General features: G+C 40.4%; 1 protein-coding gene across 3 annotated transcripts in view; it reads right to left on the minus strand.

Annotated features, from left to right (window-relative positions):
• Positions 1-609: 609 nt before the first annotated feature.
• Positions 610-26,846, minus strand: part of frmpd1 (FERM and PDZ domain containing 1) — a 95,349-nt gene continuing 69,112 nt past the window's right edge. For 2 of the 3 annotated variants that reach the window (XM_008114621.2, XM_062971576.1), the window contains 10 exons: positions 26,353-26,448; positions 23,232-23,357; positions 21,330-21,449; positions 18,178-18,314; positions 16,698-16,824; positions 15,912-16,007; positions 13,292-13,474; positions 11,467-11,614; positions 10,207-10,992; positions 610-4,281 (listed from right to left, as the gene is read on the minus strand). In XM_008114621.2, coding sequence (XP_008112828.2) covers positions 1,964-4,281; positions 10,207-10,992; positions 11,467-11,614; positions 13,292-13,474; positions 15,912-16,007; positions 16,698-16,824; positions 18,178-18,314; positions 21,330-21,449; positions 23,232-23,357; positions 26,353-26,448 — 4,137 coding nt within the window. In that variant the 3' untranslated portion in view covers positions 610-1,963. Of the gene's footprint in view, positions 4,282-10,206; positions 10,993-11,466; positions 11,615-13,291; positions 13,475-15,911; positions 16,008-16,697; positions 16,825-18,177; positions 18,315-18,454; positions 21,045-21,329; positions 21,450-23,231; positions 23,358-26,352; positions 26,449-26,846 lie in introns of those variants that run through there. The other variant, XM_062971577.1, reaches the window with a different exon arrangement.

Consider the following 26,846-nt stretch of genomic DNA (forward strand, 5'->3'; position numbering starts at 1 on the left):
CTGATATTAAAAAGGAAGTTTTTTTATTGTGTCAGAAGCGACTTGAGAACATACAACAAGTCACTTCTGGTGTGAGAGAATTGGCCATCTACAGAAACGTTGCTCAGGGGATGCCTGAATGTTACTATCCTGCTGGGAGGCTTCTCTCATTTCCTCGCAAGCTAGAGCAGACAGATGGGAGCTCACCCAGTCTTGCGGATTCGAACCAACAACCTTCAGGTCAGCAGTTTAGCCAACGTAAGGGTTTAACCCATTGCACCACCACGGCTCCATATTGGAAGCTACTGTATGTACTGCATAGATATTACTTTTTAGATATAAGAATGTTAAACACTGAGGCATGAGCCATCAGATAATGGTGCTGCAATCCTATACACTTTCACCAGCACTTCTACCCCATTACATTCAACATGGTTTTCGTCTTGATAGACACATGGACATTTTCTGGTGTGTTCAATGTATTTATTTCAGAGGGTAATATTGGACCCTTATCCATTACACTCAAATTTCATCTACCTGTTAACTTGGAATTAGGTAGCAGGAAACATCTGTTTAAAATCAACTTTCTGGTCAGGACTTCCAGATTAAAATTTAAGACAAGAACAGCTGTATGGCAAAACTAACTGGTTTATTGTGGCACAGACTTTGACAGACAACAACTTATTCCATACCTGAGACAGGAAGGAGAGAGAAAAACCACTAAGATTACATTCACTTCAGATCCACCACTGCATAAACTGATCCAATATTCTGTGGGCCTGGCCTTTCAGTACACCCACAGCTTGTGGAAAGAGAACAGAAAAGGCAGACCACTGAACACACTGTTTGCTTGTTGCTTTGGGAACGGTTCTTGATAACAGAATACATTTCAAAAGAAAGGACCTAAGTCTAATGAGAAATGATGCCTGGATTCAAACTTTCTGTGCTCCCCATTCTGGCACTTAAAGATGGGCTCATGAAGTTCGAAATCATCTTGGGATCTTCACAGCTAGCACTTCTCCTACATGGCATCTGTAAGTCTCAGGACTAAGAAGAGACTAATATGGAGAACAGATAGTTTGGAGAGCAATTAACCTAAAAGGCACACCTAGTCCTGATCCGCCATGGCTGTCTCTGGACATCTATTTACATTGTTTATACCAGTGTTTCTCAAACACTGCTCCTCCTGATGTTTTGGACTTCAGCTTCCACAATTCCTAACAGCTGGTAAACTGGGAGCCCAAGTCCAAAACACCTGGAAGAGCTGAATTTGAGAAACACTGGCTCATACATCAGGAGCCAGGTTTCAGTGCAAAGGGCACAGGAGCCGGTGTGTGCTTTCTTCAAACGTAATTAATTATTCCATAAGCAAACACACACCAAACCTATTTTCAAGTCCGCATTCTCACAGATTGAGAAAGCATTAATGATTAGTGACAAACTGGCATTTGCTACTGCATGCATGTATCAATTGCAGTTGTTCACACTGAAAGGGACCCTGAGTCATGCAAAAGAGATTAATCTCTTGTGCTCCGTAACAATAGAACAGGAGCAAAGCATATTGAGCATGCACCGAAAGAGGATGCAACGTGAGCATATTGCCCCAATTTCAATTGATCTTGTCAGATTTCAAAAGTTAAACAATTGGGCCTGATTAATATTTGGATGGAAGGTCACTAGAGCTATGAAAAAATCCAACTTGAAACTTTAGCGAATTGACAACACTATGTTATTTGTACAATGGTATATCATAAGGCATGTTTCTCTGACTCATCCTGTTGATGTCACCTCATTTAAGCCATGAAAATATCCATTAGAGAGGGGGCACAACCCATTGAGTTATATGGTTCTGCATAGTTCTTACACACCCACTATGTTTACAGGGAGCATGGGCTGAACAAACAACAGACAACTTAGCTGGATCTTCCCCATTAAAGGACAAGATAGCAGCATGCCGGAGAAGCATCTGGACAGTATCTCCATCTCACACACAGGACATAGCTCTGAACTGTTGGACAAGGCAGAAGAGGGCTGCACTCAAAGCAGTGTACTGGCACACCAGGAGTCTCATGCTCACATTGGGAGAGTCTCTATCACAGGCTTGCTTAGCTGCCTGGACAAACTGATGATAGCTATAGACAACATCCTTGAGATTGATTATCAGGTCTTTGTGCCTCCTACAGCACAGGCCACAGTTTGTAAACTGAAAGCATGCTTCTGTGAGTTGGAGAAGGATCTGGAAGGTCTCCCGAAGAGTATTGTGTGCCTCTGAAGAAAATCCGTGTGTTCTGATAACTTTCTGGCAGCAAGACATCAGCCTTTGTGATTCCATGTACAAGATGTTCTTGTTTTCTGAAAAGTGAGAGGAGCATTTCTCTCGAGGATGCTTTACTCTATTTCCCCAAAACTGTCCCAAAATTCCCTGCAGCTCCACCACATTGTCTAACAAATGTCTAAAATCAAATGGTGTGGCATATATTTTCTCCTTCATATAGCTCAGTGCTTTGATATGAGAGTCTGTAACCCACGTGTTATTTCTACATTCTTTAGAGGTACCATTAACATAGCTATATTCTTGCGTAAGTCTTGTAGAATTAAAGCCTAGAGGCAGTGGGCTTCTTGTCAATGGTGGGGTTGTTAATGGCCTCTCAGACCTACTGCAAGTAGTGGGTTTGGTGCAGTCTAGTTCTGTCTCGTTGTCTTGACCGTGGAAACAACTTGTGTAAGTCAACTGGCAACTACACGTGTCCCTCTTAGATTTTGGTGAAACTGACTCCTTCTTGTGCATTAAAATTGGAGAACTGAAATTGCTAGATGCCGTAACATTTTTTGTTGAGTTCTCAGAACAAAGAAATGACTGATCTGAAATACTGCTTTCCTCATTGGTCCCTGCAGACTTACACGGAACGTTAAATGAAAAGTAGCTGAGTCCATTTGAACTGCCAGCTTTTCTCTGCTCCATATTTTCTTCCTTGGCAACAGTTAACGCACTAGGCAATTTATAATTATAATCCATATTAAGAGTATCACCTGTGTAATTTTTCTTCTCCAGAGTTTGGCCATCAGTCATTTCTGTAAGCAGATACCTGTTCCGAGGAACAGACATGGCTGATGAATGAGGTGGATCCTGATTTGCCGATGAGGTACTTGGGTTAGTGTTAGCCTGGTGTGTTTTATCTGTCTGCTGGCCTATTTTTGCATGCTCAACCGTTGAACTAAAAGAGAGCCTAGAGAGATGTGTTGCTGTCCCCAAACCACCATCCATGTTAGAAAACTGCTCAGTTGTATTTGAGAAATTGAACTGTTTGTTGCCTTCAGGTGAGGAATTTTCTCTTGGCACACCACTGGTATTGTTATGGAGTACTGAGTTGGCACATGGCTGCCTTGGCTCACACAAGATGGGTTTCATTTGGTGAGGATCTTGCTCAGGTTCTTCCTGTTTTTCCACTTTCTCAGCAGAAAGATGATCCTGGTCTGAAGCACAAGGCAACTGTTTGTCTGGGTGGTTGTTAAGGAACTGGGAAGATTTGGTAGTTGTGTGTATTATTTCCTCAATCAATACATAACTGACTCCTGTTTCAGGTGAGGCTTTTGCTGTTCCTAAGCTTCCATTTAGTATATGATGCTCTGTATCTGCAGAACAATGCTCCTGAAGCCCACCAACTGTGTCTGTAACATCTTCTGTTTTTTCATCGCATGTGGTATTAAGAACTTCAAAGTGAACAGGGTTTTTGGACACATTCAGACAATGATTCTGGTGGCCAGCAGCATCTGCAGAGGCAAAAGAATTGTCCTCCATTTCTGTGGAAGCAGAGCTGAAGGAGAGATCTGAACATTCTCTGCTTTTCATGGGATGAATGACATAAAAAGGATACACACTTGAATCCATGAATGACTCACTTTCTAATGAACCTGGCTTTATGTCCACAGAGTCAGATGAAGCTGTTGATTCACTAGCTGGTTGGGTTTCCAAAAGATCAGAATCACTTTTTGGCTCCTTGAAGGAGATTGCAGCAGGGGAAGACAGTGTCCCTGGAAGGACAGGTTCTCCATCACAGCAAGTATGATCAGTGTTCTCAAGGGAGTGAGAGGGAGCGAAAGGAAAAGTAACCTGTGAAGTGAAATTAGTCTGTAGAAAGGACCTTCTCTTCCTCAGATTGCTGGCATGCTGGGGCTCCTTTTCAGGTCTATATCTTGCCCTTCTGCTTTGTCTTGGCAGAAAGTTTTCACCTGAACTGTCACAGGACAAGGTCTTTGAGGAGTTCAAATCTTGCACACTTTTGGGGAATAGACCACCAAAACCTACAAATAAAAAGAAGAATGTGAGGAAATGACGTTTACCTTCTGTGAATAAATGTCTGTTACTCTGAATCATAGCTTAGTTCCTCCCTTCCTCTGGAAAAAAAAAACACAAGTAGAGCACATCATTATTTCATATCAGTCTAGCTGACTTGGCCAATAGTGAAGGATGATGAATATAGTCATTCCTCAATATCTGAAAGGGCAAGTATCTCTCCCCAGGATCAGGTGCTTGCCTCCTCTCCATGAAGAGCTGTGGGAGACACGAGGACTTGTGAAAAAGAGAGCAAAAGGTTCAAAAATATGAACAAGCTGCAAGAATTGGATATTATGTGCCATAGTTGTTGTGTTAGCATCTAAAGTTATCTGCTTAGCTACAGACTGGGAAAGGAATCAATGTAACAGATAATAAAATATAAACATAAAAGGGGATGTGGCTGGGATATTTTGTTTATGAAAAATACACAGTTGGCCCTGCTACATGTTAATTACTATTCACGGATTAGCAAGGATGGCCTGGGTAGTATGCAGAGTGAAGGGCTGTAGGAACAGCCGTAGGGATTCACTTAACCAAGATCTAATGCTTAAATGCTGTCGTGCTTCTTGGGCGCTTTGATGCCATTGTTATTTATAATCATATCACATGTATATCACACTATATTTTACATATATGAAAGGGAAATGAGTTAAGCTTGGTGATGCTTCGTAGAAAACAGCTGGCATGGCTACAGGCTGGTATGGGGAGACCTCATCTGTTAGGAATGTGTTACGGACCTGTTGTGAGAATCTGAAGAGTAAAGTCTTTATTGTGTGAAAGACAGCAGGAGGGCGCGGGGGGGGGGGGGGCAGGGGGGGACTAAACATGTCAAAGCACGCAAGTTGCTGGAATTATCTTACCTCATTCATTAATTTTAGGGCTTTTTAGGTAATTAGATTTTTATTATGGTGTAAGTGTGATTGATTTAGATCTACCACATCTATTTAATGACTTACCTTTTTGGCTAGTTATTAAAAGTTGCACTGATGTGTTTGTTTACTGTTTTGATTTGGTTTGATTTGGTTATATTGTTTATTATGGCATTGAATGTTTGCCATCTTTTGCTGGAAATCACCCTGAGTCCCCCTAGGGAGATAGGGTGGATTATAAATAAAGTTTTACATTGTTGTTGTTGTTGTTGTTGTTGTCCATGAATATATGATACTTGTGATGCTTGCCAGGCCTTACAACAACCATGATATAGAATGCTTGCCTTTTGTTTTCTTAAATAAAGCTTTACTACCTCAGAGAGAGTTTAGTTTTTGAACTAAGGAAGCCTGTATCTGAAAGTCTGTCAGGATGCCTTTTTCGCCACTGTGAGATGCATCTGGAAAGGAAAGGACCTCTTTTCATTTCCAAACTGGAAGCAAGGGATCAAGGCCAAACCTTGGAAAAGAGACAGAGAAAGGCACTTTGGAAGGAATGCCTACCCTGTAAGAACCCATTTGGTTTTAACTCAACTAGTAATTGATGGGAGTTTATTCCAGTAGGCAGAGGGCAAGTGAGGTCATATGAAAAGCTGCTTTTTGATGTCAAGGGGAGACAAAAACTGGGGTGCCTGACTGGATAGGATGCCCATGTTGTAGGAACTTTCTTTAGCAGAGAGGCAGCAGGAACAGAGGCAGAACTCCATGTTCAGACATCCGAACTAAAAAATAAATCCTTTGAATAATGATAGATGGTAACATGGTGAATCATTGAACCAGATCTCTTCAGGAAGAGACAGTAGTAGAAAGTATTTCCCCAAATGCATGGGGACAGGCAGCTAAGGATTACCTGCAATAGGAGTCCCGAGAAACTCCCATTTTGTCCTTTCCCACATGGCTGGCTTCATGGATGAGTGGGCATAAATTTTCCCTGATGACACCCTGAAGGTGAGATCTGGCTGCATTGAGCTGAATGACTGAGAGTTTTATGACCATTCTTGGTGCTTGTTTTGAGGATCCCTTCCACCAAGAAAAAGTATGCACCAGATTAACGACCCTGAGACAGGGTGCTAAATCAGTGACCAAATATGTAGAGATGTTTAGATAGCTGGCAGTCCAGATCTCCAAGTACACAGAAGCTGCAAAGATACTTCAGAGATGGGCTAAGTTCAGGCATCTTAGTGTAAACTTGTTAAGAAGCAACCCAAATACTCTGACAGGATGGTACTGCTGGCTGGAGAAAGTGAAATTTGCCCAGCATAGACAAAGGCTGACTACCAAATTTCCAAGGAAGAAAGGGTATGTCAAGACAATTAAAGTGTAGACTGCATTTCCACTGATGGTATTAAAATGAATCCAGCCAAAGTACATGATGGGTTGGGGATCTCCACAAATGCAGAGACAACCGCAAAGTTTCTTGGTGTTGGTAAATTTTTACAGGTAATTCCTTCCAAATTTTGTTCAAGTAGCATGGCCCTGACTGACTTACTCGAGATAAAAAGATAAATAAAAAAGCACAGGGTCTTAGAACATTTAAAATACTTTTTAGCTTAGAGTTCATTCTGAAACACCCCAATTCTGATCATGCATTTGTGCAATTGGGGCCATGTTGCTGCAAAAGATGAACGGGGGCAATTGCCACCATGTACTTACATGTCAAAACAAATGTACAGCTACTGAGCATAGTTGGCCTATTTGAGAGAAAGAGGCTGCGGCTATAGAATTCACTTTGGAGGCATAGAAACATTTTCTAAATTCAAAGTTTGTACTAACCATCACAATGTGGAAGTCCTAGAAAACTCAGTACAAAACAGGTTTGTTGGACTAAATTCTTTTATAAGTTCACTTTTAAACCAAAATACTTCCAAGTAATTTTTTTTGCAGAGTTTGTAAAGGTTGCTCCAGAATGAAAATCAGAGAGAGGAAATAGCAGACACTTTTGTTCACCCTTAAACATCTGGACTCAAGGCAAGCCAAAGAGGTGGGCCGGGTGAAAAAGTGCCTGATTCTATTCATCAAAGATTTAAACAGACTACTAGAAAAAGATGAAAAAGAGCCACAAGAGGGAGCTAACATTACTAAAATGATAGGGAGACTGGATCTACATATCAGAGGGGCTTCAGCAGAAGATTTTATGCTGGTGTTATGATATATAAGAGCAGGGGATCGCTTTTGCTTTGCAACACCTTTGCACTTGCTCAGGAGCCAATACTGGTTGGCTGATCTGAAATGATTGGTACAGTCTTATATTTCAGAATGTCCAGTTTGTGCAATGTTGGAAAATGAGGAAGGAAAATCATAAGGGCTGCTTCAACTGTTACTGATCTTACCTTGCCCTAGGAAGCATATCAGTATGGACTTTATTGTAGATTTGCCTATGAGCTATGGAAAAATTGTCATCTGGATGGTGATGGGTTTTTTAAAATTTCCAAGCAAGTCCACTTAGTGGCCTGCAGCACTATAGAATAGAATAATGGCTTTGGAAGAGATCACATGGGCCACCTGGTCCAACCCTCTGCCATGCAGGAAAAGCACAATCAAAGTATTCCTGACAGATGGCCATTCAGCCTCTGTTAAAAAGTTTCCAAGGAAGGAACAACAACTAAATTGTTTGTCGATCATATTTACTGATAAGTGTGGCTTAAGGTGATTTCCAATTGCAAAAGTCACTCTATCACCCAATTCTGGAAATCATTTTTAAGACTGCTGGGAATGGTACAATCTATGAGTACTGCTCATCATCTGTAAATGATGGGCAGTACTCATAGGTTAACCAAATTTTTGAACAATACTTATGGTGCTACAAAACCTTCAATAGGATGATCGGTTGGATTGCTGCTCTTTGCTGAGATGGTTTACAATAGTTCTGGGCATTCAACCACACTAGATACCCATCCTTTTAGATTCTATATAGGCAAATTATTTAGGTGTTTCCAAGGCGTGAAGTCATCCAATGATGTTGTCTGATGGAGTGCACAAAGTCTGAAGGGCATGGAATTAGAATTAGAACATGCCAAAGAGACATGTAAACTAATCAGGGTGTAAAAATTGACGCAGAAAAATGTGATCCCCTTTGTTATCTGGCGGGGTGAGCACCCGTCAATTAAAAATAAAAAAAAATAGCCCCTGCTCGTTGCTGACCTAGCAACCCGAAAGATAGTTGCATCTATCAAGTAGGAGATAAGGTACCACTTATAAAAAGTGGGGAGGCAAGATTAACTAATTTACGACCTGGTATGAGGAAGTGCCGTCAGTGTGGATGAAGCAGCTGCTCCCCCCTGTGGCCAGAATCGAACATCCCCTCAGAAGAAGGTTAACTTGCCTCTGCGTGTCTCTCTCTGTCTCTGTTTGATGTGTTTATGGGCATTGAATGTTTGCCCTATGTGTGTTATAATGTGATCCGCCCTGAGTCCCCTTCGGGGTGAGAAGGGCGGAATATAAATACTGTAAATAAATAAATAAATAAATAAATAAATAAATTATTGAATGATGTGAATGCTGAATTGGATCTCTTCCAAAACTATAAACATTTGCATCCTATTCATTTTAGCTTCCTAAAACCAGTAGAAAATTAACTTGTTGCATTAAGACAACCTCATCCCTTCATCACTACTGAGATCAACACTTCAAAGTTGCTTAAATAGTTGACTCACTGAGGAATGTTACAATACTTTATAAAATGAAAACATGCTCTTGTTTGAGAAAAAGAAGGTGTGAATTCAAAGGAAGTTTGTACTCTGGCCCTAACAAATGGTTCGATAGATATCCAGGCAAACCTTAAGAGTCTAGGGATAGGATGAATGACTTTGCGGGGACAGAAAGTCAGGATCTTATGCTTAAGTCCTGCCATGCTTCTTTTAAAAAATATATCATTGGTATGTATAACCACATATTGCGGCTACATATATGCATATTGTATATATTCCGCTATATGTGGTGTACTGTAACAATATATCATCTATTCAGTTAAATGCTTTGTTTCATACACAAAAAGTATGTATGAAGGGTTAAGCTTGGTGATGCTTTGTAGAAAACAGTTGGCTTGACTACAGGAAAGGCCTCATCTGTTAGGAATGCCTACAGGTAAGGGGTGGGGGTGAGGAATCAAAGATGTTTTATCACCTGGTCATTACTGGAAAAGACTACATCAAGCATAACATATACTGTACTTGGGCTAATGAAGCCAAAGCATGCAAAATCATTGTGTTGTGTTGCTGATAAATATACAGTACTTGTGATATTTGCCAATCCTGGCAACAACCATGATATAAAATGTTTTGCTTTAATTTTCCTAAACAAAGCTTTACTATCTCAAAGTGAGATTATTTTTTGAAGTAAGAAGGTTTGTATCTGACATTATCCCTAGTCTAACAGTTATATGACTATATCCTTTCTCCTCATCCTTGATGACCCCTGTATGGCTGAGAGCTAAGATTTCTTGTGAAAACCCTCAGAGTGGCTTTTAGGTAAAGGTAAAGGTTTTCCCCTGACATTAAGTCCAGTCGTGTCCGACTCTGGGGGTTGGTGCTCATCTCAATTTCTAAACCGAAGAGCCGGCGTTGTCCGTAGACACCTCCAAGGTCATGTGGCCAGCATGACTGCATGGAGCGCCGTTACCTTCCCGCCGGAGTGGTACCTATTGATCTACTCACACTTGCATGTCTGCGAACTGCTAGGTTGGCAGGAGCTGGAGCTAACAGCGGCCGCTCAGGCCGCTCCCGGGGTTTGTACCTGGGACCTTTCGGTCTGCAAGTTCAGCAGCTCAGTGCTTTAACACACTTCGCCACTAGGGCTCCATGAGTGGCTTTTAAGAAACTGAATTTCAAAACCTATGAATGGCATCAACTATGGTTCTGCTGAGCCCCATCAACAGCGGCACATATGCTCAAAATGCTCCCTTGGTTTTAGACCCTTCTCAGGAGGTATAATTTCAACCTGACTGCCGAGGACTTCCTTCTGACTCACCTGCTTTCCTCTCTGTTGGCGTCATCCGTTCTGTGGCATCATAAAACTCTTCATCTGAACTGGTGTCTCCAAACCCAGGGGGAGGAGCCAAGAGGAATCTCTGTCTCTCAACTTCGTGGATGCCTTCATCTTCCTCCTGCTCATTTAAGGAGCTGCCCTCCGAGCTGTTGCTTTGGGGGTTCTTCTCCCCACTGCTGGCTGGGGAGATGTTGGCACAGAGACTGTAATACTCCATGACGTTGTTCTCAGCTAGCTTGGATGCCAGTGCTGAACCATTTGTTTCATTTTCTCTTCTGAATTCTGCTTCTGGCTGCACAGGTTCAGAACTGGAAATGCTTGGTGGCAGGAGGAAGGAAAAGAATGAATCCTGTGCCTCTTCTGAGTTCGCCCCCAAGAAGGCCTTGCTATTGCTTGTGAGCTCCTGAAGAGTGGGAACGTAGAAGTGATAAAACTCTGGTCTGCTTGACGAGCAAGTTTCAAAATCATCCTCCTCCAAGGCATCCATAGAGTCACTTGAACAGCTTGTCTTAAGCCCTCGGCTTTCCGAGTTGGCTGAGTCAGAGGCTTCTGACAAGCTGTCATTTGTGTTGTCGTATCCATTGCAAAAGCCCTCACCTTTACCTCCTAGAGCCATCCTTTCTTGCTCTAAGTCCTCTGGATCTCCATCTTCCTTAGACTGAGGCCCAAGACGGCTGAGTCTGGGTGAGTGTGTGTTTGAAAAATGGTCCAAAGCAGTGTCGGGTTCAGAAGAGTCTTCTGAGTCACTGCAGGTTCTCGATTCATATCCTGCAAGTCAAATAGACACAAAGAGTATGGTCCTCTGCTGGCAATCCCCCACTTAGGGCTACCAAGAGTACAGCAGACATGTCATGCCTCCCAGGGATTTCTACAAGAAAGTGAATGGGCACAACTCAGATACTTTTCTGCCTGAATTAAAGGGAACTATGGCATCCCCTCCTCTACTGTCCTCTTTCTTTTAGGATGACACCCCTCTGTCATATGCCAGGTGCCACCTGAAAGTACAGGTGAACCACAAATGAATGCTAGTATGTGGGTAGGGTTCATGTGAATGCCTGCCACTCATGTTTATGGGGAAGGGGAGAGGGGAGAGGGGAAAGATGTGTTACACATGAGGGTTCTGTGATGGCATGGAAATCTCTCCCTTGCATAACTTGTCATCATTGGCACAGTCACACCTATCCACTTAGCCAGTAAGATTCCTCTTGGTCTGATAGTAGCTTAGAGCAGTTTGGTATTTACCTTCCTCAGCTGAGAAGCGGTGTGTTTGGGGCTTTTTCTCCCCCCAGATGAATAGGGAATGGCTCGAATCGACAAACATCCTGTAGTAGCCACTGATGAGGCAAGCCAGATCTTTGGCACTGTTGGATTCCAACATCAGGGTCAGCACCTTTTAAGGAGGGGAGGGCCAAACAGAGATTCAGATATCAGTACAAAAATGAGAAAGGCTGGAGCTAGCACTGGAAAGAAAACTCTCCTCAGTGCCACTCAGGGACTGTTCCCCCAATGCCAGCACCTGCTTCCGAGGAGGGCTTCTTCTTGAACTGAAGCAGGACAGAAAGGGGTTAAATCATACTCCCCACTGACTGCAATCCTCCCTTCTCCAAGCACAGCGCAGTTAGAACCTGCAAACACTGGTGATGCTCATATAGCCATGCTCTTCTTTCCCTCCATTTCTACGGTTAATTCTCCAGTCTAGAACTCACTACAGTTTCTGAATCCTCCAGATGTCTTTTTCCTCTGCAGAACTCTAACTCTGTCTGTAAGCATTGTGAACCCACAAAGTTTTTTATCTACTCCTATTAGGAGCCTCCAGTGGCCAAGGGGATAAAAGCCAATGACTTGAAGGTTGGGTTGCTGACCTGAAGGCTGCCAGGTTCGAATCCCACCCGGGGAGAGCTCCCTCTATCAGCTCCAGCTCCATGCGGGGACATGACAGAAGCCTCCCACAAGGATGGTAAAAACATCAAAACATCCGGGCGTCCCCTGGGCAACGCCCTTGCAGACGGCCAATTCTCTCACTGAAGAAGCAACTCCGGTTGCTCCTGACACAAAAAAAAACCCTACTCCTATTGCCCGGGTGCTTTGTATAATGTAGTAGTTTTGAAAATAAAGAGACTAAAATTTTGTTTTTAAAACAGAGGCACGCTGAATTTCCATTAAAAAAATTCCTATTCTGGCACAGACATTTAAAAATGTGTTGCTACGGGTTTTCCAGGCTGAATGGCCATGTTCCAGAAGCATTTTCTCCTGACGTTTCGCTCACATCTATGGCAGCATCCTCAGAGGTTGTAAGGTCAGACAACATATTTAAAAATGTTTTTAAAGATTTTTCATGGAACTCCTGTGATGCTTTTGTGGAATCCTAGGCTTCCATAGTATACAGTTTGGGAACCAGTGACCTAGAGAGAACACTTCTTTTGGCATTTTGGCATCTTTCAGAGCAATTCTATGCTATGCTCTGATTAAAAGTCCATAAGAAAAAATGGAGTTCTAGATTATATGTGAACATAGTTTTACACAAAGAGTCCTGAAATGGATCCCTTGCAAAATACTGTATATTATTACAGTTTTTAATATGCATTATATGGTCTTTTCACTGGTATTATGTGTCTAATCCATTGTAAATTTAAAGAAAGAGTAAGAAATCATCATAACTATCCCATCATTCTATATAATCTCTACAGTCTGGCATAAATATACCTGACACAGACAGAAATGTCAAGAACATAAAGATAAGGAAGTTAATGAACTTCAATCACTCCCAAATAGTTTTAAATAGATGTAGATGTGGGATGGGATAAAGCTTAAAATGCATGACAGTTAAGACTGATATGAGTTGCAGTCCAACAACATCTGAAAGGCTGCACAGTTCCCATTTTAAAATAATGTTTGGTTTCTAAGGGCTGATATCACCAGTTTTGCTGGCATCCTGGTCTCTCTCAGTATAAGATGGCATTGCACATTCTTTTTCTAGTTACAACACAGAACTGTGCATTTTAGAAAATGATATAATATTCTTCTCACAGCCAGCTATTGTTGAAAGAGGGAATGAAGTTATAATTACCTTTATATCTTGGAGGTAGATTTTTACCATGCTAACTTTTTCAGATTCTTCAGTAAGTTCCAGTTTACTAATATTAGCAAATTCTGCCAACATGGTTATGATGTTGAGTTTGTTGTTAACAACTTGGCTTATTCCATACTTGGCTCCCACCAGGAGGGTAACGCATGACTCTCTGTCCTGTAACTACATGGGAGAAAACAGTCTAAGACTCATTTCCAGAATGCCTTATCAGAGTTCATCACTGAGTAACCATTATACCACATGGGCACCATGTCTTTTTTGGGGTGTCTTGTTTGCACTGATGCCTTTCCATAGAGGTGTATTTATACTCCTTGGCACTATGCCCTGTTTAGCCCCAGGTTAAAACTTATATGTTTATCCAAACAGTTTAAACAAGTGTATTTAACTGACTGATGGAAACAGTTGGCTACTGTATATGATATGAGAATCTCTTATTATATTTTGAACACCAAATTGTTACTGTAAAATGAAAAGTAGTATAAAAAGTTTTACATCAATAAATAATGAGAAGTATGATATTCAGTATGAACTTTACGAGGGTTGAATGAAAAGTAATGCATCCACCTTCGTAACTCCTTAACAGATGGCAGTATTGGTATGCGGCAGGTACTGGTTTGTTCAATAGACAGTTCCATTTGGCAGGAAGCCTTAGCATTGAACGGCTGTGTTGTTAAAGTGCGAAATATGGAACCCTGTGAAGATGGTCGGTTAATGTGACTTAAGCAACGTGCAGTCATTGAATTCTTGACAGTAGAAGGTGTCACCCCAAAGGAGATTCATCAGAGAATGCAAGCTGTTTATGGTGATTATGTTGATGTGAGCACTGTGCTTTGTTAGGTGACTAAGTTTAAAGATGTTGAGGTGGGAACATCTGACTTGCGTGACAAACAAAGAGTTGGACGTCCTGTGACAACAACCACCGAGTTTCACAAGCAAAAGGTTGACAGATTGATTCAGGACGATCGTCGTATCACTCAGAGAGAAATTTCAAACATAATCAGCATTTCACAAGAATGTGTTGGTCACATTATTGCTTTGCTTGGCTATCGGAAGATCTGTGCGCTATGGGTACTGTGAGATGCTAGTTGCGGAAACAGAGTGTCGACTTCTTCCGGGACGGCTTCAGAAAACTTGTTCATCCATTAGCAGAAATGTATCCAATTGTCTGGTGATTATGTGGAAAAGTGAATAGTGGGAGTTAAACAGCACATTCTAGGGATTATTTCTGCATTTGATTTATTAAAATATTCCCATCCTAACCCAAGTAACGTAGGTGGAGGCATTACTTTTCATTCAACCCTCGTATTTTCGAATACCCTTTCACAGCCACAATGTTCTGTATTGTCCTAATGCTCAGCACAAGATGCCACTCCTTCCCATTCCATATAGAAAAAAGACTGTACTATCTTCAACACTGGCAACCTGTTAGCTGCCTCCCTTGACCAATCTGCTACACTGTGATTACCAATATTTGCCTGGATTCTGTCATTAATCCTTTATATCCTTAAAGTCCTGCTTAATTCTAGCTGCAGTTTGAGTTAGTTCTTTCTTGAATTGCAGTAAAAATGACAAAATTTGAAGTTTTGACATCTTCATTGTTTTTCACAGGCAGCATAGCAACGTGAGAAGGTAGTAGAATTTTACTTTCCACCAGCAAATGCTGTAATTTATATACTTGTTGCAACTGGATTATCTCTTCTTGAAACTCTTGATTACCGTCTTTATAGTTCAGAGTGTCTTAGCTTTGGGGTTGGTTAAAAGTGTAATCCAATTACAAATAAAGTGGTTTTCAACTCATGGCTGGATCAGTCTCTATCAACCTCCCGCAGCCAAAAATGAGAGTCTCACTTCCAACATTAAAAGAAAGAACAGAGGAGGAAGTGTTAGCTAGCTAGAAAGTTTGCTCTTGAATCTTCTAGTTAAATTTAGACAGAGATAACTGAGAAGCAAATAAACTTGCCTTAGACTGAGGAGGTTCCCAATGTTCACCCTGCTTTTAAGTTAATTTATTATACTAATTTAGGGGCATTTTTTTCTTGAAGTTTGTCCATTCTGAAAGTTGGGGCAGCTTTCATAGAGGGGCTAAGATGATGACTTGACCTGCTGTCATATCTGTGACCACTATTCCCTTCTAGGCTCATGGATCATTACCTAAGACAAATATTGGGTCATGTGGATAATCCTTTGCTCCCTCTACACATAGAAAGAGTAATGCCAGTTTCAGAGCCTCCGAAACTGGCTTTTCTCTCACATTGAACTGAAGTGACAGAGAATTTGTACTCCAATTCATGCCCCAAAGTCATAGCCTTTTCTTCCAATACCTCACTGCTATCTCCTGGTATCTGCCAAGGGACAGATATCTAACTTTGTGTAGTGGTATAGAAGTCCCTGGCATGCCCAAATGTAGAATCCAACTTATTTCCATGCTTTGCTGAATTTTTGATGACTTCCAGAAATACCTTAAGAATCACTGCTGAGTTCTGACTTGTGTCCCATTTGGAATGTTAGAAGGTAATGCAGTAAACACAACAGAGAAAATATATTTGAGAGAGTTTTAAAAGAGTATTGTTTTATAACGTAAGTCAAAGAATAACCTTACCATGAGTGTTGCATTGAAGGTTTTCCCCCCATAAAGTTTGAGGTCTCCAAGAATCTGAAGATAGCACAGTCTCACTTGTGCTGCTGAGAGGAGATGCTAAAATGTTGAGCAGAAATTGAAGAACAAATTAATATAAGCAGACACCATTTAAGGAAAGGATGCTGGGAGGTGTTGGAAGACTTAGACTCCCCTGATGTTTTTACCCAGCAAAGCTTTGGATAGCAATCGTATGTGTGCAGTGCAGTGGCTGTTCCATGACTCTCCCACCTCATGTGGAAGCCTTGAATGTGGGAATGCATCTATGAAATTCCGCTTTCTGAAGGCATTATATATAGGACAACCATATCAAAGAATACATGGCTAACCCAGCAATGTTACTTCCCTGGGTCACTTTTCACATTTGTATGAAAGGTATACCTTTTGGGTGGCTGTGAATGGTCATGTTCTAGAAGCATTCTCTTCTGATGTTTCACCCACATCTATGACAGGCATCCTCAGAAGTTGAGGGATCTGTTGGAAACTAAGCAAGTAAGGTTTAAATATCTGCGGAATGTTTAGGGTGGGAGAAAAAACTCTTGTCTGCTTGAGGATGGTGTGAATGTTGCAATTGGCCACCTTGATTAGCATTTAATAGCCTTGCAGATTTAATGCCTGGCTGGTTGCTGCCTGGGGGAATTGTGGGCGAAACGTCAGGAGAGAATGCTTTTGGAACATGGCCATACAGTCCGGAAAACTCACAGCAACCCAGTGATTCTGGCTATGAAAGTTTTCGACAACACAGTGTACCTTTTGCCTTGGATCCAGTAAAAGTTGATTCCTCTTCATGTGAAAGCTAATGGCTTTTTTGATGTCCTTGCCTCTCATGTTTCGGAGCAGAGTTGGTGAGATAAAGTTTTCTATGCCCCAGTCTTTTCTGAAGAAAAAGAAATAGAAGGGAAAGTGAATCCTAGGTGATATTTCTGCAGAATCCTTATATTTAAAGTACGATATGACCCCCTTATCAATGGATTGATCATTACAATTTCACTTACTCTTGCTAGTGTTTGTGAGCCTATGGTATGCTTCTGGTCAAAGTATAGTCAAAATAGAGGGCTCACTGTTATCGGCAGTTTCAGGTATTCAAGGTGAGGTACGTGTGTCTTGAAACATATCCCCATGCATACAGGACTGTACTGTAATGATTAAATTAAATTTTGATATATATGTATATGTGTTGGCATATGTAATAACCATGGAAAAAAGAAAGAGAAATAGTATGTTGTGTGTGTAAAAAATTAATTACACATATTTGATAAATTAAATGCTTTCCCTGCCCATTATTTGTTTTTAAACAGAGGAAGGTGTGGGGAAAGGGTACAAGGACATGGCAAATTTAATAAAATTAACATGTGAAATAAGTTTTAAAGGAGGAAATAGTAAGTCTATCTTAATCAACAAATGAAATTGAGTGAATTCAGAAATATTCATCAAATCATACAATGGAAAGTGACCAAAAGGGTCATCCACTCCTACCCTCTGCTATGCAGGAACACACATTTATTTGTTCTTGTTGGGAAAAGAAACCGAAAAGTCTAAAATAGGGTCACTACCTTCCATCCTCTATTTTTTGTGTCATGTAGCCTGATAAAGAATTCAATAAAACTCAAAAATCTGGAGATCTCATTGATTTTGTTTCTATTCATGGACTGGCTTGGCTATCTTTTTTCCTATTTAACTAGGTCATTTGCCCGATTTGACTTACTCTACAAATACATGAAATAAATAAATAGCTTTATTTTTAAACTTGTTTGCTTTTTTATCTATGTATTGAATTTAGATCCCCAAAATGGGAATCAAAACGAGAGGCACAGCAAATGTGAGACAAGCAATTGCAGACTTAGAAATCAGAGATAGAATATAATAATCAAATCTGGAAGTAAAACGTAGTCTCAATTTCATCAGTAGATTTTAACTTGTGTTTCAACTCTGTTTATCTTGTTGAATGTGTTTTAATAGTGTTTTATCTCTTGTTTTAATTATATTGTATCCCGCCTTGAGCTGCAGGGGGAGGCAGGTAATAAATTCGTTGTGGTTGTTGTTGTTGTTGTTGTTATTGTTATAAAAGTTACACCTGTCATCTGCTAATTGCTGCCACAATAAAAAATGTCATCAAAGACTGGGCTTGTTTCCTTTGACAGGGAGTTCCAGAGTCTGGGAGTAGCCACTAAGAAAGCCTTGCATTCTTCACGATCTATTGGAATTTACAAATATACACTTTGTCACTTACTCTATATACTTCAGAGAGACTTTCTGTGGCTGAGCGCAAGTGATGATCCGTTCCTGTATGTGCAGCGCAGCCAGCCGCAAAGCGACACTGCACTTCATCTCGACAGCAAATCTTTCCTGAAGCACATCACTGCAGCTCTGAAACAGACAGGACCGAGTTAGCAAGGGCAGAGAAGCAGGCAGTTATTTGTCCCAGGCTAATCTCTCCCCACTCCCCACCACATCCTGGCAAGTCAACAGTTTGACTCTTGACAGCATTGAGTAACTCGCTTGCTTACCTTCCTTGCACTGTGGTGGAACTCGGGGCTGGGTCACACATGCATGTCCTTCTCTTATGGATTACAGCACCAAGCGCCAACCTGCCTGTGTGAATGGGCTTCACAGATCAAGCAGACAGATAGAGCTTCCACATCACTGCAAGAATAATATTCTTCAGTGGAATCTTTACATTGGTTGATGGTGATGGTGGTGATGGTAATGATGATAAAGAAACCAGGAAGGGTTTATGCATGTATGAAACCAGCCCAAAGGTTTCATCCAACTTTTTCTCTGATTGATGGATACATGAAAATAATGCTTGGTGACTTCTCACAGTTGGCAACTGTGTAGACAGAATGAACTAGATAGACTTTGGGTCACATACAGCAGGGTTCCTCTTGTACTCTTTTTTACATTAAAATGTTTGAATTTATACAACAAAAAAGGAGAAAAGAGAAAACAAGAAATAGGGAAAAAATGAAAAGGATAGGTGGAAATATTGTTAGTAGATTAAACCGTGAGAAATTTAACTTTATTTACTCAAATCTAATGCTCACCTTTTTTTGGCTAAATTACCTTGCAAAAATTATGGTGAACATTAGATTTGCATTAATGGGTCATCTAAGTGCTGAGCCAAAGCAAAGGGGGAAGCTGTTTCAGCAGCAGCTGGAGATCACATTTGAAGGATATTATCTCTAATTTAATTGCCATGGTTCAGTGGTATGGCATCCTGGAATTTGAAGTTTGGTGAAGCACCTGAATTCTCCAGCAGAGAAGGCTCAAGACCTTGTCAAACCACAGCTCTATGATTCCATAGCATTGAACCAAGGCATCATAGATGCACTCCAAGGTTTTATTTTCCATTGCTGAAACTTTGATGTTCCAACACTTTTGTTTTTAAAGAAAGAATTCCAAAGAGGCAGCAACTGTAATGGCCAAATTACAAAGAGTGCATGTTTTGTCACTACGCATTACATCCAGCAGCAAATCCCTTTTTTTGGTATCAGGGTTTTTAAAATTGAAGTGCGCATTAGTTTCAATGGTACATTAGACTCAAGTAAATATGGTAAATATGTCTTCCCTTAGTGTATAAATCTTGGAAAATGCATGGAAGTACAGGAAAAACTCCTGTATAACTTTGTCGTCTCCTTTGATTTGACCTTTTCTCTTCGCCAGAGTTATATATTTTCTTTTGTCTTTCTTTTTAAATGTAGCTACTAACCACTTCCCTGGTTTGCTGGCAATTTCAAAGTGTTTTGTTTAGAGTGGTCCATCATTTCTGTGTTCTCAAATAATATGCTGTGTCCAGGTTGGTTCATCAGGTTGATCCGGTTGGTTCATCAGGTTGCTTCTTGGATTTGATTCATCTTTTTTATTTTGTTTATTTTTGTGTGCATTGAATTGTATTAATCTTCCTCTAATACAGGCTCTTAATGTATTCCATATTATATTAGTAGACAGTCCTTCCGTTTAGTTTATCATAAATAATTATTTTATTTATTCTTTTATTTTTTGCACATTTTCTATTTTTTAAAAAAGATATTCATTTAATTTCCAAACAAAATGTTTCTTTGGAATTTTAATCTCATTTGAGATTGGAGCATGGTCTGCAACTGTCATCAGATGTCTTTCTGTATTTTCCACTAGTCCCATCAAACAATTTGAAATCCATATCATATCAATCCTTGAATATGCCTTGTGTCTATCTGAGAAGGTATAATCCTTTTTGTTTTTCTTCATTTCTTGCCATGTGTTTTTTATTCCATATTATTTCTATAAGCTCCAAAAGGTTTTTGGGAGTTCTCTTTCCCCATTTTGCAGGATCTTTCTTGATTTTCTATCCAAGGATGGATTGACAACTACATTGAAGTCACCTAGGATTAATAATTCTGAGTATTCTACTTCTTTTAACTCTCGAAGAATTTTGATTTATCTTCATTGGGTCATATACATTGACTATCAAAATCTTTTTGCCTTCTACTTGTATCATCACCATTTGATATCTTCCCTCTTTGTCTTCTTTGATTAGTTGGGGTTGCCAAGTTTCTTTATTGTATAATACTAAACCATTTTTCGTGATTCTATTTGATGTTATAAATTCTTTTCCCAATCTTTTTTGTATTAAATATTTTCTGTCTGAAAGCCCTGTGACTTCCATCATCAATGGATCTGAACCAAACTTTGCTCACATAATCATCATGACCAACTTTAAGGACAGATGGGGTTTGGGGGGCAATGACAGAGGATGATGAGAGTTATAGTTCACCCACATATAAAGTGCACTGTGAATATCACTGTTGATATATCTGGACCAAACTTTGCACACATACTCATCATGATCAACTTTAATTACTGACAGGCCTCGGGGGAAGGGGGCTGAACTGGGATGATGAGGGTTATAGTTAAACCATATCCAGCTAGCACTGTGAACTCCACCGATGATGGATCTGGACCAAACTTGGCACACATATCCATCATGACCAAGTGCTGGTACAGTTTGGGAGCAACGATAAAAGATTGTGGGAGTTGTAGTTTACCCACATTCTTATGCCTTTTCTAATGGTTCCATTCATAAACTGAAAACCAAACAATGGCTACTTCTAATGTTTATCCTTACACAATCCCTAACTCGGACAACCACAGGTCATATACATAAAATGTAAGATATTTTCTGAATTTGATTAGAAACAGAACTGATTTCACAGGAGTTCTCAAAACTCTAAATCTGTATCACTTTTTAAAAAATTAAATAATTTAAAAATAATGCATTACTTGCATTGGCTCTGTGAACTATAGATACAAAATCTCTGAAGATTGTTTTTACCATACATTCCAAAATCCTGGTCAGGGCAAAGAGGATTGTAGTGTGATATATATAATGTGTTACCACATCACCTGCAAAAAGAGATACTCAAAGGAAACTGGATCTTGTTGAAAAAGATGCAAGGGATCTTTGGGCATAAAGCAGATTCTGAAGAGGCACCTATAATCATGAGACTCTTTTCTTTGAACTACCTGAAATGAAAAAGAAAGAGAATGATGACTGTGATATGGCCAATTGGTCCAGAATTTAGCTTAAAATATCTGATATTCCTTTTTTTAAATCCAGAAGATGGAGAAATTGTATAATAAGGTTTCAACTAGTCAAGTGAGTGAGGCATCAGTAACCTATCCTTCCATCTGTGTAGCTGGTAGAAACCAAATGATGTATGTAAAGGTAAAGGTTTCCCCTGATGTTAAGTCCAGTCATGTCCGACTCTGGGGGTTGGTGCTCATCTCCATTTCTAAGCCGAAGAGCCGGCGTTGTCCGTAGACGCCTCCAAGGTCATGTGGCCGGCATGACTGCATGGAGCGCTGTTACCTTCCCGCCGGAGTGGTACCTATTGATCTACTCACATTTGCATGTTTTCAAACTGCTAAGTTGGCAGGAGCTGGGGCTAACAGTGTGCGCTCATTCCGCTCCCGGGATTTGAACCTGGGACCTTTTGGTCCACAAGTTCAGCAGCTCAGGGCTTTAACACACTGTGCCACCAGGGGCCCTATGATGTAGAAGACCAGATATTTCAGAATGAAAATGTGAATACTAAGAGCAGTTCCATGTGATCTTTCTGTGTAACTTTTATTGTTTTTAGTACGTTGAGATGCTAAAAACAATATTATTTATTTATTTATTTTATTTAAAGCATTTATATTCCACCCTTCTCACCCCGAAGGGGACTCAGGGCAGAGCACAACATATATACGGCAAGCATTCCATGCTGGAACATAAAATAATTATAAATATACACAAACATTAGACATTAAAATCAGCTATATCTATATCTATATCTATCTATATCTCTATCTATCTATCTATCTATCTATCTATCTATCTATCTATCTATCTATGGTGGTACAGTGTGTTAAAGCGCTGAGCTGCTGAACTTATGGACCAAAAGGTCTCAGGTTCAAATCCCGGGAACGGAATGAGCGCCCGCTGTTAGCCCCAGCTCCTGCCAACCTAGCAGTTCAAAAACATGCAAATGTGAGTAGATCAATAGGTACCGCTTTGGCGGGAAGATAATGGCACTCCATGCAGTCATGCCGGGCACATGACCTTGGAGGTGTCTATGGACAACGCCGGCTCTTCGGCTTAGAAATGGAGATGAGCACCAACCCCCAGAGTCGGACACGACTGGACTTAATGTCAGGGGAAAATCAGCTGTTTAAACCAACTCAGGACACCTTGCTGGCTCTTGTCAGCAGAGTAGGTTTCCTTTTCTTGCCTCATTGCACTGCCCCAAAGGCTTGGTCTCACAGCCAGGTCTTTATCATTTTTCTAAAGGACAGGAGGGAGGAGGCTGATCTAATCTCGCCAGGGAGGGAGTTCCATAGCCAGGGGTCAATCACTGAGAAGGCCCTGTTTCTTGTCCCTGCCAATCGCGCCTGTGACGGTGGCGGGACTTAGAGCAGGGCCTCCCTGGAAGATCTTAATCTTTGTGGTGGTTCATAGAGGGAGATGTGTTCGGACAGATAAACTCGGCCGGGGCCATAATAATGGGTGATGTGGGAGCCTCTGGGGTTGAAGGCTGGTTGTAAATGCATCTGGACAGGAGCTAAAAGGATCTGAAATCTAATGGCATCTGAACAGAACAGCCAGATATTCAAACCCCTGATACAGTATTGTTATTTTGTCAAACACTAACAGTAGCCTTTAACACATGCAACAGGATGTATGCCTTTGGGGAAAAAAGCCTCGTTTTCCATTTACTCACCACCAGGATCATCAATAGATGCCGTCAAAGCACTGAGACTGACCTGTTCAATGAGTTCATCCTCATGGAGAAGATACATCTTCAAAATATTATACTGCTCTTCCAGCACCAAGGCAAAATGATCAATGCTCCGAATTGAAAGCTTTTCTTTTAAGGTAAGAATTATGTCCTGCCAATTATGGATGGAAAAAATCACAAATTAAACAATATAAATGCACTAAAGGAATTGTGCAAGTCCCTATACAAATATCATCATCCAAGTCCTTAATTTTTCACAGAGGTGGCCCCACATATCACGTAAGGTGAGCAGCAGAATGGTGGTGGACATGTAGATTTAATCCATATTGTAGAATCTACTGGAGAGCTATTCCAAGCAGCATTTATTCCAGTTTCCACAAGCTAAGCAAGAGCGCAAAGTTTGTCTGTTTCAGCTACTCTGACTAGTAATTCCAGGAGCCGCTAAACATTTCCAGTCCAAAAATTTCAAGGACAACTGATGATGATAGCAAAATGCAGGTGCAGGAAGGTTTGAATGAAAATAAATTTGGAAGTACAATTTGAGGGAGAAAGTTGTATGCTTAAGAATGTTCTCAGGCCCCATCCTTAGTAGCATTAAATGTGGTGTAGGAAACAGATTAATCTTGGGTGTCCAAATGACACACCAAGCCAATCCGTTTTAACCTGGAATAAACCTGATTATGCTGGTTTATTCCAGATTTTTAAAAAGACACCTTACTGGAAGATCCAGGCCTTTGCTGGTATGGAGGTAACAAAAACTTTCCTGGGATCACCATTTGTGATCCCAAGAGATAGTCCTCACAGGCATCCCTCCTCCCCAGGCTCAGGCAAACTGGGAAGGAGGGATGTCAGTGTCAGTCTCCCATACCTGCCTCCCATTTTTAAAAGCCTTCTTATGGAGGCATAACACTTGCTTTATCTTCCTGGATCTTGAAAAGGAAATTACGGAGCTTTAGACAGGAGAAGGGGGGAATTCCCCCTTCAAAGCTTGGGTGGGTATCTGGCCACCCACCAGCCAAAAAGGCAGATTTTTGTCCCTCCATGTGGCCAAGAAATGCTGAGTGCAGAGAGGCAGGTGCTCCAAAGGGTCACCACTTCTGCACAGAGAATCATTGGTTGCCCTCTCTCCTCTTGGGAAGAACTTTATAGGCCCTGCAGCCTTCAGAAAGCTCAGAGCATTCTTGGGGATCCATCTCACATAACATATTCTTTTTTAAATTACGGTAGTTTTGCTTATCCAACATAAATGGGCCGGAAGTATGTTGGATAAGCGAAAATGTTGGATAATAAGGAGGGATTAAGACTATTAAACATCAAATTATATTATGATTTTACAAATTAAGCACCAAAACATGTTTTACAACAATTTGACAGAAAAAGCAGTTCAATACACAGTAACGTTATGTAGTAATTACTGTATTTATGAATTCAGCACAAAAAACATTGCAATGTATTGAAAACATTGACTACAAAAACATTGACTACTAAAAGGCAGACTGAATTGGATAATACAAAACGCTGGATGAGCGAAGGTTGGATAAGCAAGACTCTACTGTATTGCCATCTGGCAGACGGTACAGGGTGAGTAAGACAAAGACAAACAGACTGAGAGACATCTTTTATTCTACAGCTGCAACTATATTGAACTCCATGGTTTCAGACTGATGTGGTATTGGGGACTGTGCGGTGGTGGTTGAGGTGTGGAGGGATGGGTATGTTGTTTTGTGGTGTAGGCTAGGGAAAGCATTTAATTTTGTTGTGCAATAGCACAATGACAATAAAGCTATTCAATAAAACCAGCATTTTAAATGTCATTTTCTCAGCATTTTCAGCAGCATAGAAGGACCCTTAGTAAAACTTAACTGTGTGCATATTTGTATACTGCAATGCAGTAATGGGATATATATTAAACACACATTGTCTATTTGCTATAGGAAAATTTCCCCTGTCATGAAGCCAAAAAGTCCCTGCCAAAAAGACTGTCATTCATTCCCTCTTTCCCCCCCTCCTCAGCCAAGCACTAACCTGTGCAGCAGGTTTTCAATAAAGCTCTCTCTTCATTCCCTCCACCCCATAACACACCCCATGTAGGGGCCTTTGATGTTCAAGCATACATACATACATACTTTCACTTTCAGAGAGAGAGAGAGAGAGAGAGAGAGAGAGAGAGAGAGAGAGGGAGAATAAATACAACTGTAGGTTTAACAGAAGAAAAAGAAGAAGAAGAAGAAGAAGAAGAAGAAGAAGAAGAAGAAGAAGAAGAAGAAGAAGAAGAAGAAGAAGAAGAAGAAGAAGAAGAAGAAGTAGAAGTAGTCATCAAAGGCTTTCATGGCTGGAATCGCTGGGTTGTCCATGCTGCACTAGATTAAGTTATAATGTCTTTAGGGCTGTATGGTCATGTTCCAGAAGCATTATTTCCTGACGTTCTTTCCCACACCCTGGATATCCACAGATATATAAACCTCACTTACTTAGTTTACAACATCCCTCAACCTCTGAGGATGCCTGCCATAAATGTGGGTGAAATGTCAGGAGAGAATTCTTCTGGAACATGGCCATACATCCGGGAAGACTCACAACAACCCAAGAATAATAATAATAATAATAATAATAATAATAATAATAATAATAATAATGGAAACAATAGACATCGACAAAATTACGATCTGCCAACTGCAAAAGGCCACCCTGCTGGGATCTGCGCGCATCTTCCGAAAATACATCACAAAGTCCTAGACACTTGGGAAGTGTTCGACTTGTGATTTTGTGATACGAAATCCAGCATATCTATCTTGTTTGCTGTGTCATACAATAATAATAATAATAATAATAATAATAATAATAATAATAATAATAATAATAATAATTTATTAGTATTCCGCCCTATCACCCCAAGAGGACTCAGGGTGGATTCCAGCAATCACAAACATGAAGGAAAACATTAAATGCCTTAAAAACAGCCATAAACATAAATACAATTACAACCCACTCAAATCCCAAAGTAAACCAACATCTAACCACGAACTGTAACATAAAACTAAAATTACATAATCAAATTAAATTATATTTAACCTAAAAACACGAACCTTGATTTCAGAATCACTAAAGGTTAAATTAAGAAAGTTTTAAATTAATTATCAACATACTTTGACAGTTGTGCTGGTTTCAAATTTGAAAGCTTTAGTCTGCCCATTTTCCAAATAGACCTTGAGAACGTTAGGCATGCACAGGAGAGAACTACCCTGGAAAACAAAACAAAATACAACAAAACAAACAAACAAAAACACATCAAGTTAGTATGCAGTATACCTGGCTCTCACATTCTGTTCAACTTCTAGATGTCATTCCTTCTAGAAAGGTAAATTCACTAGACCAATAAAGATCTCCATGCTGCATTGGATTAAGTTATAATGTCATAATCTATGTTGTTTAAGAGACAGAGGCCCTTATAATCCGTGGCCCTAAGACATTTTTTGCTCATCCTGTGCATAAATCTGGGAATTTATGTCACAAATACATCCCCAGCAGAAAATAAGTTTCCTCCATTGTACTCCATGCCCCCTTCTTAGGGAAATATGCTTTAAGTAGCTTCTGTTCAAAAGGAATATCCTGGATTTGGAGGAGAAGTGAAGAAGTAACT

The sequence above is a fragment of the Anolis carolinensis genome, chromosome 2 (genome assembly GCF_035594765.1).
Source record: "Anolis carolinensis isolate JA03-04 chromosome 2, rAnoCar3.1.pri, whole genome shotgun sequence".
Lineage (NCBI taxonomy): Eukaryota > Metazoa > Chordata > Lepidosauria > Squamata > Dactyloidae > Anolis > Anolis carolinensis.